Source organism: Littorina saxatilis, unplaced genomic scaffold, assembly GCF_037325665.1.
Source record: "Littorina saxatilis isolate snail1 unplaced genomic scaffold, US_GU_Lsax_2.0 scaffold_404, whole genome shotgun sequence".
Lineage (NCBI taxonomy): Eukaryota > Metazoa > Mollusca > Gastropoda > Littorinimorpha > Littorinidae > Littorina > Littorina saxatilis.
In genome coordinates, this window is record NW_027127397.1 from 45,001 (window position 1) to 59,589 (window position 14,589).

Sequence of the window (14,589 nt, forward strand, 5' to 3'; positions counted from 1 at the left end):
GCTTTGTGCTGGGCATAAACGTCCAAGGAGATAATTCACCATAGTGTATTTATTAACAATTATGTATGCTGCTAGTTATGATCTTTCGATAATGCATATCATTAATTCACAAACCTCGTATCTCAATTTTTGAGGTTTTGGAACTAAAACAATAGTAAGTTCCCCTACTATGTTGCCCATGTGGTGATAAAAGCTCGTAGCTCCAACTGCTTTCTAAAATGAAGAAAACTTCTTGAGGAGAAAACTGGTATCTCCATTTCTTTGAAGTAAGCGGCAAAAAACCCCACTCAAGTTAAACTTACGAGGTTTTCATGTCACATTTTGACGGAAACTATGTCATAATATGAAAGATACAGGATTCCTGCTGTTGTATTTTTAGCTTGCACAAAAAAACCACTCATATATATACTACTTCTGGATGACTCCTTTGGATAAAATGCTCCTATATCTCAATATTTGTTCAATTGAATGGAATATCACATTAAGAATGGTATTACACTGTTTTAAAGAAAAATTAACCAATGAATTGAAGTTATATTTGAAGCGGTGGATTTTCAACAAAAGTTTTTTTCATTTTTCTCAAAACAGCAACAATTGAGATACGAGGTTTGTGAATTACAGCGATGGTATGCAAGAACCCATTTTTATTTCGGTATTTAAACATTGTCATCATGTTAGTGGTTTTACTGCATCTATTTTATATATAAATATATATATCCACTTGATTAGCTTTGTTGTATACTGTTTTTTAATACATTTTCCGATGTCATGATTTTAACGAAAATGAATACATTTTTGAGATCGCTCGAAATAGCTCGAGGTAGCCAGGTTTAACGTGTTGTAACTGCATTTTGACGTTTTTTGCAACCTCTGGTATTAATTTGAGTGCTCAGGACGGACAGATAAACAAAAGAATAACCTAGAAATCGTTTTCTTCATGCACTCCCTAGTGCACAGTCCAATTGGCTTGAACGTGCTAGCTTACATTTCCACAGACATGGTCCTGTTAGTTTGAATGTTTAGAAACAAAATGCCTCTGAAATTAAGATGCACAGGACGCCCTGTTGATATCAGATAGCTTAATGTGTATCACTTTTAGTCTAGTCTGCCTGTGCCCATGACATCATCCAACCAGTTCTCTCCCCTTTCATTCATTTCCGTTCCTAGAGTTCCTTCCCATTTTTGCGTGTTTCCCCTCCATTTTCTTTCAAACCTTGTTCGTTCCGTGTTGCGTCTGCGTTTTGTTGTCTTTTGTATTCTTGTTTTTCCTGATGAAGCTTCCATAAGCGAAAATTCGTACCGTCTTGTCTCGTTCTTGTATCGGTGAGTTCAGTATTTCCTTTTTTATAATTTGTTTAACTTTGTTCATCTTACCACAGTCACTTCGTTGTTTAGATATCAGATAGCTTATCTTTTCTTCTAACTCAAGAAAAGAGACAAGTGTAGTATGATTTAGCAAGCATTCTGATGTTTCATAAAGTTCTCCAAAGTTTTGTTCATTACAAAGTCAGCCGTATGGTTGATGGTAAACGAATGAGATTGTTGCATGACTTACATCGCCCTAACCAGGTGACAGTAAGGTATGTATTGTTTTGAGGCATTCTCAACAAGATTGTGGCGCTTGTGTCATTTGGAGGTCTCAGCTTTTTACAGTCAAAAGCCACATCATACCTGTTTACATAATGCCAACTTAAAATGAGTGAACGTTATTCGTTTTGTTTACAAAGAACCCAAGGCGACAGCAGTTGCATCTCGTTACTGAGAATAGGTGTGTTCGCTGTTACCTTTAAAAACAAAATCCTGTTGGCCAGCACATCTATATACCTCTTCCTGATAGCTAACATGTATGGAAACAGCCTTGTTTGCGCGAAAGTCTGGAGAATTAATTGGTCCTGTTAGCTCTATTTTCCATAGACCTTTCTTACTTGAGAAAAGGATTTCGTCGCTGCAGTTGGCGTCGACACGTGCTGTCTGGCCATCAAGGCAGAAGTTGAGTTGGCTGACTCCGTCCGGGCATGGCTGGTCTTTCTCATAGCTGTATGTGGCCAACACATCTGCGGGACAGTTCTGCCTGGCCGATGGTGCTGTGGTCACGTCCACGTCAGTTGCACCGGAACTGGACACTGGCAGACGTAGCAACATGTAAACAAAAATAACGACATTGAGATTTCACGCCCTCACTGGCACTAGTGGCTATGCACCTTGAGACGTGTTGATGATTTGCCTTTAAACAGAGATGAAAGCTCGCCATTTTTATACTTCACACAGATGATTCTTTGCAAGAGCGTGGTATAACTTCAACGTGCCGTACGAACAGATTTACTTGACTTAAAACAACTGAGAAATGAAACTGTCTTACCCCATGCAATAAATAGAGCTTAAACAATGACCACGAGTTGATTACTGGAAAATAAACCACGAGTGGGTATTTGCAGCCGCTTGGTAATTCACGAGTGTGCGGAGCACACGAGTGAATTACCAAGCGGCTGCAAATACCCACGAGTGGTTTATTTTCCAGTAATCAACGAGTTGTCGTCATTGTTTAAGCTATTTATACAACGAACAACACGGGTCGATTATGCAGTCATACAGACGACATTTTATAGGCAATTTCATTTCAGCCTAATCACTCAGAGTGTCAAATGCGCGTCATTCAAATAGTCCCTATTCTTTTACTTTATTCTTAGTCTCCGACTCGTCGGCATTATACTTGTCTCGTCAAAATATCGGACCCTCTTGCTACGATGAAAACACAACAGCGTTTATATAGCTATTCTGACATTACATTCCGTGTTAAAATCATGTTTTTGTCAGCAACAAGGACCAGAATGGTCCATGTCGTTGACTGATTGCAGACGACGGTTCCCTTTCCGCATGAAGCCACGGAAATAACCGAACATTGAAAAACCCACGGACATGTATTACGGAGAAAACTCGGGATAACCGGATGTTAAGCATTACGTCAATATGCTAGGAATCATATGACGTCATGACGTATCATGCCAGGGCCGGACCAAATGAGTTGTAAGGGGGGGGTTCCTCCTTTTTTTTTGGGGGTGGGGGGGCAAATCAGCGAAGTGGCGAAGCCACAAGCGCACGCCTGCAAAGCAGGCGCGCGAACTAGGGGGATCCGGGGGCAAGCTCCCCCGGAAAATTTTTGAAAAACGGTTAAAATCTGTGCAATCTGGTGCATTCTGGGCCTTGTTTTGAGGGTTAAGAGCAGCATTGTTTTGGTGGGGGGGGGGGGGGGATACCTTTTTCTCATCGGATTTCACATTGAATAAAATTTGTTAGAGACACACACAAAATGTATTTAAAAAAAACAAACAACACTCAAAGCAAGGTACATGCTTTTTCCAGGGGTGGGGTTCCGGAACCCCTGGAACCCCCCCCCCCCCCCCTGGGTCCGGCCCTGCATGCTTGCCTACGTAGATTGTATGTTCGAAAGTCTGACTTCTGTTGTGAATTCGCGTGGTGAAGACTGCGGTAAATCTGTAGATGATAAGAGACCAAGGATTGTCTCAGAAGAAACGACTAAATGTTTCAGACCGGTAACTTCATTTCAACATTGCACTATACAATGGACGTTCTATGTGACAGGAGAGTTTGCTGATTTTGTGTTAAGCATTGGAGAGATCGTCTGCTAGAATCAGAGATAGGTCGCTTCAGATTGCAGCTTCTGGAAATTTGCAAGGTTTGTTGCCTGTTAAAGAACTGGATTTTACACGTAATGTATGTCATGTACAGTAAGCAACAACAAAAACACACACAAAGCAAATGGCATCGTCTGTCGACTAGTCACAGAAACAAACCTGGCAAGGTATGCGTGTACTTTATACACGTCAGCCATTGTTACAGTTTTGAGTCAACGTTGTATTCTTCCGCAACAGAGTCCAATCGTCTGGGTTTCAAATGATGTCATGTTCTAAAAATACATTCTAGTATTGATTATTTTTTAGCCCTCTTTATTCAAACTTCGAATGATCCACGTGTGAATTTTGGGTGTAAAGTAGTTCGTTCTAATTTCTCACTTGTCTAAAAATAATCAACTAGATTTAATCCACTCCTCGGTTGCATTACAGGAGTTGTATAATGATAGATAACAGACAAACACTGTCGATGTCAAAAGACTTTGTTCAATATTTGTTATCACAGAATTTGCAGAATATTAGGATTGATCATAAACAAATGTACCACATGTCAAATGTAGGAATCTCTTGAAAGCGAAATGCACGTTGTGAACCCATGAAAATAACAGTATGATTTTTCTCCCATCGCTTACCCTTGTACAGGATTGATGGATATTCCACAGTGGAATCCAAGGAACACACCTCACTGATGCTGGGGTCTTTGTCGCCTACATTACCTTCAACCACTCGCTCATTTGTGAAATACGGCCCTCTGTGTATGCCTGAAATGTCATCACCATTCCAAAAATCACAACGACATGGAGTCAGACATCTCCTACTGCGCAGGTATTTTTAACAATTCGGTCTCCCTTAACGTGAATACGTGTTAGTGTACTGTCAGAAAACTCCAGTATATAGAGTGAAGACATCCTAACATTGCGTTCTTTGTGTGTGCTACAGGGAGAGGACTAAATATTACAACAGCAACAAGTATTTTCACACTTCAAACTTAAAGAAATTCAGAGAGTCAGGAAGTTTTCAAAAGAGAGATAGAGACAAAAAGACAGACAGACAGACAGACAAAACAATGACAGAGAGAGAGAGAGAGAGAGAGAGAGAGAGAGAGAGAGAGAGTGAGAGAGAGTGAGCAAGAGAGAGAGAGAAAGAGAGAGAGAGAAGATATATACAGACAGACAGACAGACAGACAGACAGAGAGACAGAGAGACAGACAGACAGACAGACAGACAGACAGACAGACAGACAGACACACGGACACACGGAGCAACATAGAGGCACACAATGACACAGCAAGACAGAGAAGGGGAATTAGATATAAAGCAAGGAAACTCAATCTCATCAATGTACAGAGTGACTCTGTGCCTTGTTCGAACACATTATGTGTTTGATTCTACGATAGATGCACACTGTGTTAATTCCAGTTTTAAACGACTTGACGTGATCTTTACTTGTCAGCTGATACAACAGAGCTGTGTTGGACGTGAGAGGGACCAGCTGCCAGCAAAAGTAGCCTCTAGTCTTTCCTAGCGGCCCATCCACTGTGCTTTCTAGCTGGCTGCAAGCAAAGAGACCATCAAGACTTTACGATGTGTTGTTTATAGCCGCACATTCTGTGCCCTGTGCTAATCCACTTCGCTTTCTTGTCGGCTGCAAGCAACAATGCCATCAATATTTTACGATGCCACAGATTTGATTCCCTCGGCCGAGGCCGTGCACGAGAAAGTTACCTACCGGGTGGGAACCAGCCGCGGTGTCGGATTGGTTGAAATTGAGATGTGTTTTGATTTGAACGAATCATACCCCCGCGGTTTGTTCTCACCCGTTATGGTGGCACCCTCGTGCACATCGACCCGGGGCACCAAGGCTTGTAACAGTTGAAGGTCACAGGGCTATGTTTGGCAGCGTCAGTGACACGAGATATTGGGAAAATACTTCAAAACATCTACATAAATATGTAGAGCCCGCATACCAACACATTTTTTCGTTTAAGCTTGCTACTCATTGGAGTATGTGTTAACACTCTGAACAATCAACGCTATCATCCACAACAACTAAATTATATTGTAAGTCAATATACCCAACACCTATTCTTCTTCTTATTTGTTCAGTGACTGAAACTCCCACGTTCACTCATGTTTTTGCACGAGTGAATGTTTACATGTATGACCGTTTTTACCCCGCCATTCAGGCAGCCATACGCCGATTCCGAGGGAAGCATGCTGGGTATTTTCGTGTTTCTATAACCCACCGAATTCTGACATGGATTACAGGATATTTGCCGTGCGTACTTGGTCTTGTGCTTGCGTGTACACACGAAGGGGGATAAGGCTCTAGCAGGTCTGCACATAAGTTGAGATCGGATAAATCTCCACCCGTAACCCACCAGGCGGCCGTGGCCGGGATTTGAACTCACGACCTTCCGATCAGGAGGCCGATGTCTTATCCACTAGCTTAGGCCACTGCGCCCGTCCCAACACCTGTTAATCGGCATACTTTTAACAGAACTTTTCTGTAACATTTTAGCATGTGCAATAACACAAATTGCTGCATCAAAACAAATCATGAGGGCACGCAAGTAGAGAGTGTATCGGGATTAATTCGCCTGAAGAAGCAACTCGTTGTGGTGTGTAATCAACCAGTTTGGTCCCTGGAGAAACTCTGTCCACACAAAGGAACTTCAGATCACATCGAAACTTAATGAATGCTTCAAAACATACTATATGAATAAACTGTTCTTAATCGAATTCTTTTGCAAACCATTTGCTGTTCTTGTGTCCAAAAGGTCAGACATTTTTTTTGCACACTTATGAGTAACTTACAAAACGTATTTGCTGCCAGTGGATCGCCAACATGCATAATCGTCGGGACTCTGTGAACCGATGGGAGTCACGTGACCCCTTAACTGTGGGCCGGTGAACGTGATTGTCGCTGAGTCGTATGGTCTGTACCAAGAACCGGATATAGGTGGCGTACATAGAGAACCAACATGGTGGGTGAGACCTAGAAACAAAGAAATTGTCTGCATCAGTGGTGACAAGCACCTGATCACCAGATAGACACACACACACACACACACACACACACACACAGACACACACACACACACACACACACACACAGACACACACACACACAAAGAAACACCCACCCACACACACAAACATACACACACATACACACTCACACACGCACCCACTCAAACCCCCCCCCCCACACACACACACACGCGCGCGCGCGTGCGCGCAAACACACACACACACAGACACACACACACACTCACACACACACACACACACACACACACACGCACACACACACACACACACACACACACACACACACACACACACACACACACTCAAATACAAAGTACAATTACATTATTTGTTATCAAATCTCTTTTCTGAAATGTTCTTGTATTAATGTTTTTCAAGAATTAAAGGTACTGAACTTGTCAAATCCAGGTGCACGGAGCCCCTGGGGCTTTTAGTCATACCTCAGGCAGCTAGCCGTTAGAAGAACTACCAAGTTTCATTGACTTGCACCCAAAGAGTCAAGAACTGCGATTTTTTTACGAATTAATTTCGTACTCGGAACCGGCTGGTCTTGACCTATTTTGGGATCTAAATTTAGATCAGGTAGATCACCACATCATGCACAAAAAGACTCGTCACTAGTGTCAGTATGGTCTAAGGGAAATAACCAATGTCTTGCTAATGGGATTGCTTCCCTTGCTCTATCTCTCTATCATAGCCGCTTGCTAATAAACCCATACCATCGAACACGTGAGTTGTGAGTTCGATATGGTGTCAAAAGTAGGGTTCTAACAGCAAGCAGGACTGACCAACCAAAGAAAATGGCAAGGTATGACCCCCCTCAGAGATTTTCCTATCGGGCTAAAGACTGGGAGGGGTGGATTGAAGACTATTCAAGATTCAGAAGAGCAACTAAACTTCACAAAGAAGATGGCGATGTGCAGAGAGATTCTCTTCTTTACTCCATGGGAACGCAACAAGCTGTTCAGATACTGAAAACATTCAGGTGGGAGGAAGACGAAGAAGACACTGATTATGACTTGCTAGTGAAAAAGTTCTCAGAATATTTCCTGCCAAAACGCAACTTGATTCACGATCGTAGCCTGTTTAACAGCCGAGTTCAGAATAGTGGTGAGACAGTGGAGGAATTTGTGAGGGCCTTGCAGTCACTCGTGGTCCACTGCCACTATGCAGACACAGAAGATCAAGTCAGGGATCGCCTGGTGATAGGGTTAAGAGACCAGAGACTGAAGGAAAAACTGCAGCTGCAGAATGATCTAACCCTAGAGAGAGTCATCACTATGGCACGACAGCAAGAACAGCTGAAAGAACAAATGAAAGAACAGTCACAGAAAAGAGGCGAGATCAGAGCGCAGGTGCTTCTCGTGGGAGAGCGCGTGGTCGTGGAGGTCACAGGCCAAAGAGACATGACAGCCCATCAGTTGTTCAAAATAAAGAAAGCTGTACCAAGTGCGGGTTCGAACACCAAGACAGAAAGTGTCCAGCAGTAGGTCAGCGTTGTAGATGTTGTTCAGGCAGAAATCACTTTGCCCGAGTCTGTAAAAAACGAGCTGCGAAAGTGGACTTAGTCAGTGATTCTGATGATGAGTACTGGCTTGACGCAGCTACAGTAGACGTCAAAGAACAACGTGAAGCATGGACAGTAAACCTAGACTTCTACGAGAAGAAAGTCAACTTCAAAGTCAATACCGGCGCTGATGTGACTGTCCTCAGAGAGTGTGACTACAAAGAATTTGTGAATCCGCCAAACCTGAAGCCCTCCAAGAGCTGCCTGAGATCACCTGGAGGAAGAGTCGACACAGTTGGTGAATTCATCGCTGAGACAACAAGAAAGAAAGTCACGTACCGCTTCAGAGTAGTGGTTGTACCGAATACTGCAGGTACAAATCTGCTTGGCAGAGCAGTAAGTGAGAAGATGGGACTCGTAAAGAGACTAGAGGACATTGACTCGAGGGTCTTTGGATCCACAGGACTTTTGAAGACTCAGCCTGTAAAGCTGATTTTGAAGGAGGGTTCAAAGCCATACAGTGTGTCAACAGCGCGTCGAGTACCTTTCCCTATCCAGAAACAAGTCAAGGAGCAGCTTGACAAGATGGAGAGGGATGGGGTCATCAAGAAGGTGACAGAAGCGACTGACTACTGTGCGCCGATCGTCCCAGTCCGGAAGAAAGGAGGCAAAATAAGAATATGTGTGGACTACAAGAAGCTAAACAAAAACATCAAGCGGCCACACCTTATGCTGCCAAATCTGGAGGATATTGCGCCACAACTGAAGAACTCCAAAGTGTTCACCACTTTAGATGTTTCAAGTGGATTCTGGCAGGTGCCGCTTGACAAAGACATTCATCACCAGCTTCGGTCGGTACTGTTTTCTCCGGTTACCTATGGGCATCAACGTTGGACCAGAAGAGTTCCAGCGCAAGATGTCGGAGACGATGAATGGACTCAGAGGGTGTGAGGTCATCATGGACGACATTCTCATTCACGGGGAAACACAGAAAGAGCACGACGAGAGACTGTCGCAGGCGCTGAAGCGAATCGAGGCGTCAGGCTTGAAGCTGAATCGTGACAAGTGTCACTTCAGTAAGTCAGAGGTAGCGTTCTTTGGACACAGAATCAGCAGTGACGGCATACGACCCGACCCAGGAAAAGTGGACGCTATAACAAAGTTAGAGCCACCAAAGAACGTGACTGAACTGAAACGCGTAATCGGCATGATCAACTACCTTGGCCGATTCACCAAAGACCTGTCGACGACAATGAAGCCGATGACAGACCTACTTCGGAAGGACGTTCAGTGGAGATGGGACAGCGCACAGAGGGAAGCCTTCGAGAAGGTGAAGCTGATCATCGTTAATCTACCCTCGCTCCTGTTCTACAGTGTGGATCGACAGACTGTAGTAAGTGCTGACGCAAGCAGTTTTGGCCTCGGTGCTGTGCTCTTACAGCAAAATGACAACGGTGACCTTGAGCCAATTGCATTTGCGTCCAGAACAGCGCTACAGTCAAATTGAGAACGAATGCTTGGCGAGCGTTTGGGCGTGTGAGAAGTTCTACAAATATCTTGTAGGTCTGGAGTCATTTCAACGTTTGACTGATCACAAACCTCTCGTACCGCTCATGTCTACCAAAGATTTGGACCAAGCACCACCAAGATGTCTGCGCCTACTCCTGAGAATGGCACGATTTAACGCAGAGGTCCGGCATGTTCCAGGTAAGCAGCTAGTCATTGCTGACTGTCTCAGCCGCAGTCCTCTAGCATAGACAGAGAGTGATGTCGACCGGGCAGACGACGTGGACGACTACATTGACTTTGTTCTGTCGTCATGGCGAATAAGAGACCACAGACTTCAGTCACTCAAAGCCGCAACTGAAGCAGACGATGATCTCCAAGCAGTGGTCAAGTACTGTCATGAGGGATGGCCAAATCAGATTCCCTCATCACTCAAACCATACCACGAGGTGAAAAATGACCTATCAGTTGTGAACGGTCTTGTCGTATTCAGAGACAGAGTAGTGATCCCTGTCAGTCAACGACAAGAAGTGAAAAACAAACTTCATGAGAGTCATCAGGGTATAGAAAAATGCCTGGAGTTTGCCAAACTAACAGTATTTTGGCCAGGCCTGAGAGCTGAACTGACGCAATTAGTGGAAAACTGCTCCACTTGTCGTGAGAATCGACCAGCACAGCGACACGAGCCACTGCGTCCGACAGAGCTACCATCACGACCCTGGTCACAGATTGGTGCAGATTTTGCATCATTCAGAAACAAAGATTATTTGGTTGTCACAGACTATTATTCACGCTGGATCGAGATCAAACAAGTGACCTCTCTGTCAAGCTCAGCAGTGATCCCACGTTTCAAGCAGATATTTTCCACCCACGGCATACTTGTGAGTGACAATGGTAGCCCCTTTTCCTCAAGAGACTTTGCTGTATTCGCCAGAGAATACGGCTTCGATCACCATACATCAAGTCCCCATTTCCCCCAAGCTAATGGCCAGGCAGAGTCAGGCGTGAAAACTGCGAAGAAGATTCTCGCCCAGACAGAGCCGGATGTAGCTCTGATGATGTACAGATCTACACCACACTCAGCAACAGGACTCAGTCCATCTGTCATGTTGATTGGACGCCAGCTGAAGACGAAGGTTCCGGTCCTGCCCAGCCGACTGCAGCCAGTACAACACAACGACAAAGACATTCGTTTGGCTGATAGTCACACCAAGCAGGACTACAAAAAGTACTACGATGAACGGCACGGTGTACGTCCCCTTCCCCAGCTCCAGCCAAACGACACAGTACTCATGAAGACAGACAACGAGCAAGGCAAATGGAAAGACTTTGGCCAAGTTCTGTCTCCAGCCGATGCCAGCGGAAGGTCCTCAGTCGCAACAGGAAGAATATGCAGAAAGTGCCTCAGACTATATATACCATTCCCCCAGACCCCGAGACAGACCTGCCAGAAGAGACTGAGACCCAAGAACAGGAGACTCTCACAGGAACTGAAAACCCTACCCCCCAACCCCCAGTGCAGAACGTTTCGCGCTATGGTCGCATCTTAAAGCAGCCAGCAAGATACATTGAAGAACACTGAACATAATTGTTAAATTTCTGATCTTCTAGGCAGTGAAGAACAGTCATGTGCTATTTACAGCAGCGTTCTAGTTGATTTTAGTTTGGTTGAGAGAAACCTTTGACTCAAAAACATTATAGTTCAGTTTTTGGAATTTTAAATTTCAATTTCATGTGCCTATGTTCGGTTGAAACCAAATGTGACTCTAAACACAGGATAGTATTCCTAGGTTTACAATGTTTCTTTTTACTTCTTCATTCGAAAGCAAACTGAGAATAATGTGAAGAATAGTTTACGTAATACGTAAGATTTTATTATTTCATTATTTTAGTAGTGAGTGAAAGTGTTCTAGAAAACCTAAGTTGCTTATGATTTTCATAAAGCGGTATACTCTCTTAACTTGATTTTTCTCTTAGAATTTTCAACTTGAGGTAGAAGTTGTCTGTGTAAATGCAAGGAAAAACTCTGTAGTTTATTCCTTTTGAAAATAAGAAGCAATTAATGTTTTGTTTGGTTATTAGAATTGTTTTAATGTTTCAGAAATTTTCATTTCTTAGAAGAAAGGGGGAGATGTCAGTATGGTCTAAGGGAAATAACCAATGTCTTGCTAATGGGATTGCTTCCCTTGCTCTCTCTCTCTATCATGGCCGCTTGCTAATAAACCCATACCATCGAACACGTGAGTTGTGAGTTCGATAACTAGCAAACTATGTCAGACATCATCATGAGTTTGTGTAAAACAAAATGGAGGCCGGAATCACTCAGTTGAATCGAACTCCGACCAAACACCACGTAATAACTAGGTTAATTTATACACTCGCGTGAACAAGAAACTGTCGAGCTTCACAGATGTCGTCGCTGGGTAGTTTTGGGTTTGTTTTACTACCATAGGAGGATTTTTGAACTGTAAATGCACTCAGCTGCAACAAAAACGCAAAACGAAGGCTGTGAGCTGCACTGTGCCTTTAAAATAATCGTTGTCTTAGTGAAAATCGAAAACAATCAAACTCGCAAACAACAGAACCCAATAATATTTACTTCTACTCCAGTCAGGCAAAAACTGGCGATAGCCGTGGAGCGAGGATTATCAGAATGGTAAATCATACTGATTCCCTTATGTAGTTAGCAAGTCAAAGTCACAGCATGCAGTGCGACATAATTATCATTTTTGATTTTTTCTAATGCAGCGAGAGTATTTTAGCCAACCAAAATCGTGTAACACAAGCAAAATACACACTGAAATAACAGCAAACATAACAGCAACAATAACAACAAAACACATTGAAACAATCTTACCCAGAAAATGAAGGCATACTACTGCAACATATGAACACAGAGAACCGCGACATATCCAGTGAAGCATGTTGCTGGCAGTTCTTCCACGGCTATTTATTTGCAGGATTGTAACACACACACCTCCGCAGAGTGCAACTCGAAAAAATATGAATTGTTCTTTCACTGTAAGTGAAACTCCGCATGATATTCAAGTCCGCAATTCAACTTCTTGTTCATACCATAGTTTTAACAATAGATTGCCTTGGTTCGCATGCCGTAATCTGGCATTTGATAGAGAAAAAATGCTTCACTTAAAAACGTAATGAAAACCGAGCGAAATGAATCTCTCCAAAGAATATTTTACAGGATCAGAAAGACATACGCGCACTTTTTCACCATAGCTCTCTGCAATGTTTTGTCAAAAGACAGGTAGCTATGACGACACTGTTCAAAGCTCAGCAATGCTCCTTTTTCCTCAACAAGAAAGCTTTCCTTCTCTGAATGGGAATTCATTTGTTCAAATCTAGAGCATATGGAGGAAAAGGACGCCCGGCAAAAAAGGTGGCATACACAACAATTAAGCTCTTGTTCAATGCCAAATTCAGACAAGCACTGACGAGACCCGGAAGACACGAAATTAGATTAATAGACGGTGCAGGTGTGGCTGCATGAGCGCTCAGTGATATACAACTCTGATTGGCTCAGACCACGCAAGTAGTAATACTTTCTTTAACCTTGGCGTCGAGGTCATTCATTACGCCTCAGGGTCAACTTCCATAGCAAACTATAAGGCGGTGTTGATACAGTCATGCAAAGAACTCGTCCCAAATATCCCTTCTGTGAATGGTTGTTCAGATTTTACTCGGTCTGGTTTTTTTTTCTCATTTTGTTTTCATATTTCATTTTTATATTTAGTCAAGTTTTGACTAAATATTTTAACATCGAGGGGGAATCGAAACGAGGGTCGTGGTGTATGTGTGTGTGTATGTGTGTGTGTATGTGTGTGTGTGTGTGTGCGTGCGTGCGTGTAGAGCGATTCAGACCAAACTACTGGACCGATCTTTATGAAATTTGACATGAGAGTTCCTGGGATTGATATCCCCATACGTTTTTTTCATTTTTTTGATAAATGTCTTTGATGACGTCATATCCGGCTTTTCGTGAAAGTTGAGGCGGCACTGTCACGCCCTCATTTTTCCACCAAATTGGTTGAAATTTTGGTCAAGTAATCTTCGACGAAGCCCGGACTTCGGTATTGCATTTCAGCTTGGTGGCTTAAAAATTAATTAATGACTTTGGTCATTAAAAATCTGAAAATTGTAAAAAAAAAATAAAAATTTATAAAATGATCCAAATTTACGTTTATCGTATTCTCCATAATTTGCTGATTCCAAAAACATATAAATATGTTATATTCGGATTAAAAACAAGCTCGGAAAATTAAATATATAAAAATTATTATCAAAATTAAATTGTCCAAATCAATTTAAAAACACTTTCATCTTATTCCTTGTCGGTTCCTGATTCCAAAAACATATAGATATGATATGTTTGGATTAAAAACACGCTCAGAAAGTTAAAACAAAGAGAGGTACAGAAAAGCGTGCTATCCTTCTTAGCGCAACGACTACCCCGCTCTTCTTGTCAATTTCACTGCCTTTGCCATGAGCGGTGGACTGACGATGCTACAAGTATACGGTCTTGCTGCGTTGCATTGCGTTCAGTTTCATTCTGTGAGTTCGACAGCTACTTGACTAAATATTGTATTTTCGCCTTACGCGACTTGTTATTACGTTTTGTCCAATCGCAGGGAAATTCGGGTCTCTTCCTCCCAGCGGAAAGCTAACAGCAACAGCGTCGCATTACCCAGGTGTGTGCGTGTTTTGGTGTAATCAGCCACCTGCACTTATGGCAGAATGACCGAGGTCTTTTATGTGCCACAACAACTACAACAAGTCGCGTAAGGCGAAAATACAATATTTAGTCAAGTAGCTGTCGAACTCACAGAATGAAACTGAACGCAATGCCATTTTTCA

At 42.9% G+C, this 14,589-nt stretch overlaps 1 protein-coding gene across 1 annotated transcript in view; it reads right to left on the bottom strand.

Annotated features, from left to right (window-relative positions):
- The window catches only part of LOC138955856 (uncharacterized), a gene marked incomplete at its 3' end in the record, with an annotated part of 55,437 nt that extends 42,312 nt beyond the window's left edge, over positions 1 to 13,125 (bottom strand). Inside the window, exons 1-4 of the mRNA XM_070327374.1 lie at positions 12,575 to 13,125; positions 6,468 to 6,648; positions 5,097 to 5,203; positions 4,283 to 4,411 (exon numbers count right to left, since the gene is read on the bottom strand). Coding sequence (XP_070183475.1) covers positions 4,283 to 4,411; positions 5,097 to 5,203; positions 6,468 to 6,648; positions 12,575 to 12,641 — 484 coding nt within the window. The remainder of the gene's footprint in view (positions 1 to 4,282; positions 4,412 to 5,096; positions 5,204 to 6,467; positions 6,649 to 12,574) is intronic.
- Positions 13,126 to 14,589: the final 1,464 nt, after the last annotated feature.